The sequence below is a fragment of the Entelurus aequoreus genome, linkage group LG13, assembly GCF_033978785.1.
Source record: "Entelurus aequoreus isolate RoL-2023_Sb linkage group LG13, RoL_Eaeq_v1.1, whole genome shotgun sequence".
Lineage (NCBI taxonomy): Eukaryota > Metazoa > Chordata > Actinopteri > Syngnathiformes > Syngnathidae > Entelurus > Entelurus aequoreus.
This window is the reverse complement of record NC_084743.1, coordinates 6886117-6892116: the sequence shown is the minus strand read 5'-3', so window position 1 is coordinate 6892116 and position 6000 is coordinate 6886117. Positions and strand designations below refer to the sequence as shown.

The following is a 6000-nucleotide window of genomic DNA, read 5'->3' as shown; positions in this document are numbered from 1 at the left end:
CTTAGTAGTATAAAATGCAGTATAAAATGTAGTATTACCTGTATTGAAAGGTAGTATAACATGCAGTAATATTACTTAGTAGTATAAAATGTAGTATTACCTGTATTGAAAGGTAGTATAACATGCAGTAATATTACTTAGTAGTATAAAATGTAGTATTACCTGTATTGAAAGGTAGTATAACATGCAGTAATATTACTTAGTAGCATAAAATGCAGTATAAAATGTAGTATTACCTGTATTGAAAGGTAGTATAAAATGTAGTATTACCTGTATTGAAAGGTAGTAGAACATGCAGTAATATTACTTAGTAGTATAAAATGCAGTATAAAATGTAGTATTACCTGTATTGAAAGGTAGTATAAAATGCAGTAATATTACTTAGTAGTATAACATGTAGTATTACCTGTATTGAAAGGTAGTATAAAATGCAGTAATAGTACTTAGTAGTATAAAATGCAGTATAAAATGTAGTATTACCTGTATTGAAAGGTAGTATAAAATGCAGTAATATTACTTAGTAGTATAACATGTAGTATTACCTGTATTGAAAGGTAGTATAAAATGCAGTAATAGTACTTAGTAGTATAAAATGCAGTATAAAATGTAGTATTACCTGTATTGAAAGGTAGTATAAAATGCAGTAATAGTATTTAGTAGTATAAAATGCAGTATAAAATGTAGTATTACCTCTTTTGACGGCCTCGTCGTACGACAAGAATCCAATCCTCGACTCTTTGGCGCCCATAGTTGCGTCATCTTAGGACACGCAGCCAGTGAAGAAGAGGTACTACAATGATGAAGTATATTGTATGATGAAGTATATTGTGATGAGAGTTAGCCACAGTTAGCAGACTTGATGACAACACTGCTCATGCTAACGGAAGCTAAAAGTCGATCAGCCGCTACAGCCACGCCTCTACCCGGTCACGTGACCGTGCGCGTCACGTGATCGCTCTGCGTCACGTGACTGCCTTCACCAGCGCCTTGTCAACATGGAGTATAAAGTACATAGTAAATATACATAAAGTACATAGTTAGTAAATATACATAAAGTACATAGTAAATATACATAAAGTACATTGTTAGTAAATATACATAAAGTACATAGTTAGTAAATATACATAAAGTACATAGTAAATATACATAAAGTACATTGTTAGTAAATATACATAAAGTACATAGTAAATATACATAAAGTACATTGTTAGTAAATATACATAAAGTACATTGTTAGTAAATATATATAAAGTACATAGTTAGTAAATATACATGAAATAAGTACATTGTTAGTAAAAATACATTAAATAAGTACATAGTTAGCAAATATACATGAAATAAGTACATTGTTAGTAAATATACATGAAATAAGTACATTGTTAGTAAATATACATGAAATAAGTACATTGCCGTGTGTAATGTTCTATATTTCCAATGGAACATTTAACATTTTGGTGTTGTTTACTTGAGTCATATTGCAGTCTACACGTATCTCTTATATGTGACTGCCATCTACTGGTCACACTTATCATCACACCATGTACCAAATGAAATAGCTTTGAGGTGGGTAAGCACAACCAGAATGATTGTGTACATTAGGCTATAAAGCACACTGTCCAGTTTTGAGAAAATGAAAGTATTTTAAGTGCGCCTTATAGTCCCAAGAATACAGTACTATTATATTGTTATTCTGACTTGTGTCCTATACAATTGCACTATATCTTATTCTCTGCATACACACTATGATTATTGTACTGTAAATACTGTGGTTATTGTACTGTAAATACTGTGGTTATTGTACTATAAATACTGTGGTTATTGTACTGTAAATACTGTCATTATTGTACAGTAAATACTGTGGTTATTGTACTATAAATACTGTGATTATTGTACTGTAAATACTGTGGTTATTGTATTATAAATACTGTGGTTATTGTACTGTAAATACTGTGATAATTGTACTGTAAATACTGTCATTATTGTACAGTAAATACTGTGGTTATTGTACTGTAAATGACAGCTACTGTATTTTACTCTGCATTACTTTTTGCCTTTTTTATTTCCTACATCACACTGTGATTATTCTAACTATTATTGTGATTATTCTATTATTGTGATTATTTTAACTATTATTGTAATTATTCTATTATTGTGATTATTTTAACTATTATTGTGATTATTCTATTATTGTGATTATTCTAACTATTATTGTGATTATTGTAACTATTATTGTGATTATTCTAACTATTATTTTGATTATTCTAACTATTATTGTGATTATTCTATTATTGTGATTATTATAACTATTATTGTGATTATTATAACTATTATTGTGATTATTCTAACTATTATTGTGATTATTCTATTATTGTGATTATTCTAACTATTATTGTGATTATTCTAACTATTATTGTCTGATCCTTTTCTTTTATACTTTGATTTGATCTTTATTTATCTCTTATTTTCCACACTTGTTTTTACCATGTCTTTACTTAGTCATGTCTTTACTTAATCATGTCTTTACTTAATCATGTCTTTACTTAATCATGTCTTTACTTAGTCATGTCTTTACTTAGTCATGTCTTTACTTAATCATGTCTTTACTTAGTCATGTCTTTACTTAGTCATGTCTTTATTTAATCATGTCTTTACTTAATCATGTCTTTACTTAATCATGTCTTTACTTAGTCATGTCTTTACTTAGTCATGTCTTTACTTAATCATGTCTTTACTTAGTCATGTCTTTACTTAGTCATGTCTTTACTTAATCATGTCTTTACTTAGTCATGTCTTTACTTAATCATGTCTTTACTTAGTCATGTCTTTACTTAGTCATGTCTTTACTTAGTCATGTCTTTACTTAATCATGTCTTTACTTAGTCATGTCTTTACTTAGTCATGTCTTTACTTAATCATGTCTTTACTTAGTCATGTCTTTACTTAGTCATGTCTTTACTTAGTCATGTCTTTACTTAATCATGTCTTTACTTAGTCATGTCTTTACTTAATCATGTCTTTACGTAGTCATGTCTTTACTTAGTCATGTCTTTACTTAGTCATGTCTTTACTTAATCATGTCTTTACTTAGTCATGTCTTTACTTAATCATGTCTTTACTTAGTCATGTCTTTACTTAATCATGTCTTTACTTAGTCATGTCTTTACTTAGTCATGTCTTTACTTAGTCATGTCTTTACTTAATCATGTCTTTACTTAGTCATGTCTTTACTTAGTCATGTCTTTACTTAATCATGTCTTTACTTAGTCATGTCTTTACTTAGTCATGTCTTTACTTAATCATGTCTTTACTTAATCATGTCTTTACTTAGTCATGTCTTTACTTAATCATGTCTTTACTTAGTCATGTCTTTACTTAATCATGTCTTTACTTAGTCATGTCTTTACTTAATCATGTCTTTACTTAGGCATGTCTTTACTTAATCATGTCTTTACTTACTCATGTCTTTACTTAATCATGTCTTTACTTAGTCATGGTGCCAACTGTGATGAAGTGCTATCTCACTTCTGGAGATGCCAACTGTGATGAAGTGATATCTCACTTCTGGAGGTGCCAACTGTGATGAAGTGCTATCTCACTTCTGGAGGTGCCAACTGTGATGAAGTGCTATCTCACTTCTGGAGGTGCCAACTGTGATGAAGTGCTATCTCACTTCTGGAGATGCCAACTGTGCTTAAGTGCTATCTCACTTCTGGAGGTGCCAACTGTGCTGAAGTGCTATCTCACTTCTGGAGGTGCCAACTGTGATGAAGTGCTATCTCACTTCTGGAGGTGCCAACTGTGATGAAGTGCTATCTCACTTCTGGAGGTGCCAACTGTGCTTAAGTGCTATCTCACTTCTGGAGGTGCCAACTGTGCTGAAGTGCTATCTCACTTCTGGAGGTGCCAACTGTGATGAAGTGCTATCTCACTTCTGGAGGTGCCAACTGTGCTTAAGTGCTATCTCACTTCTGGAGGTGCCAACTGTGATGAAGTGCTATCTCACTTCTGGAGGTGCCAACTGTGATGAAGTGCTATCTCACTTCTGGAGGTGCCAACTGTGATGAAGTGCTATCTCACTTCTGGAGGTGCCAACTGTGCTTAAGTGCTATCTCACTTCTGGAGGTGCCAACTGTGATGAAGTGCTATCTCACTTCTGGAGGTGCCAACTGTGCTTAAGTGCTATCTCACTTCTGGAGGTGCCAACTGTGATGAAGTGCTATCTCACTTCTGGAGGTGCCAACTGTGATGAAGTGCTATCTCACTTCTGGAGGTGCCAACTGTGATGAAGTGCTATCTCACTTCTGGAGGTGCCAACTGTGATGAAGTGCTATCTCACTTCTGGAGGTGCCAACTGTGATGAAGTGCTATCTCACTTCTGGAGGTGCCAACTGTGATGAAGTGCTATCTCACTTCTGGAGGTGCCAACTGTGATGAAGTGCTATCTCACTTCTGGAGGTGCCAACTGTGATGAAGTGCTATCTCACTTCTGGAGGTGCCAACTGTGATGAAGTGCTATCTCACTTCTGGAGGTGCCAACTGTGATGAAGTGCTATCTCACTTCTGGAGGTGCCAACTGTGATGAAGTGCTATCTCACTTCTGGAGGTGCCAACTGTGATGAAGTGCTATCTCACTTCTGGAGATGCCAACTGTGATGAAGTGCTATCTCACTTCTGGAGGTGCCAACTGTGATGAAGTGCTATCTCACTTCTGGAGATGCCAACTGTGATGAAGTGCTATCTCACTTCTGGAGGTGCCAACTGTGATGAAGTGCTATCTCACTTCTGGAGGTGCCAACTGTGATGAAGTGCTATCTCACTTCTGGAGATGCCAACTGTGATGAAGTGCTATCTCACTTCTGGAGGTGCCAACTGTGATAAAGTGCTATCTCACTTCTGGAGGTGCCAACTGTGATGAAGTGCTATCTCACTTCTGGAGGTGCCAACTGTGATGAAGTGCTATCTCACTTCTGGAGGTGCCAACTGTGATGAAGTGCTATCTCACTTCTGGAGGTGCCAACTGTGATGAAGTGCTATCTCACTTCTGGAGATGCCAACTGTGATGAAGTGCTATCTCACTTCTGGAGGTGCCAACTGTGATGAAGTGCTATCTCACTTCTGGAGGTGCCAACTGTGATGAAGTGCTATCTCACTTCTGGAGGTGCCAACTGTGATGAAGTGCTATCTCACTTCTGGAGGTGCCAACTGTGATGAAGTGCTATCTCACTTCTGGAGGTGCCAACTGTGATGAAGTGCTATCTCACTTCTGGAGGTGCCAACTGTGATGAAGTGCTATCTCACTTCTGGAGGTGCCAACTGTGATGAAGTGCTATCTCACTTCTGGAGATGCCAACTGTGATGAAGTGCTATCTCACTTCTGGAGATGCCAACTGTGATGAAGTGCTATCTCACTTCTGGAGGTGCCAACTGTGATGAAGTGCTATCTCACTTCTGGAGATGCCAACTGTGATGAAGTGCTATCTCACTTCTGGAGGTGCCAACTGTGATGAAGTGCTATCTCACTTCTGGAGGTGCCAACTGTGATGAAGTGCTATCTCACTTCTGGAGGTGCCAACTGTGATGAAGTGCTATCTCACTTCTGGAGGTGCCAACGGTGATGAAGTGCTATCTCACTTCTGGAGGTGCCAACTGTGATGAAGTGCTATCTCACTTCTGGAGGTGCCAACGGTGATGAAGTGCTATCTCACTTCTGGAGGTGCCAACTGTGATGAAGTGCTATCTCACTTCTGGAGGTGCCAACTGTGATGAAGTGCTATCTCACTTCTGGAGATGCCAACTGTGATGAAGTGCTATCTCACTTCTGGAGGTGCCAACTGTGATGAAGTGCTATCTCACTTCTGGAGGTGCCAACTGTGATGAAGTGCTATCTCACTTCTGGAGGTGCCAACTGTGATGAAGTGCTATCTCACTTCTGGAGGTGCCAACGGTGATGAAGTGCTATCTCACTTCTGGAGGTGCCAACTGTGATGAAGTGCTATCTCA

General features: G+C 36.8%; 1 protein-coding gene across 1 annotated transcript in view; it reads right to left on the bottom strand.

Annotated features, from left to right (window-relative positions):
• The window catches only part of usp32 (ubiquitin specific peptidase 32), a 105368-nt gene that overhangs the window by 95334 nt on the left and 4034 nt on the right, over positions 1 to 6000 (bottom strand). Inside the window, exon 2 of the mRNA XM_062067328.1 lies at positions 691 to 790. Coding sequence (XP_061923312.1) covers positions 691 to 748 — 58 coding nt within the window. The 5' untranslated portion in view covers positions 749 to 790. The remainder of the gene's footprint in view (positions 1 to 690; positions 791 to 6000) is intronic.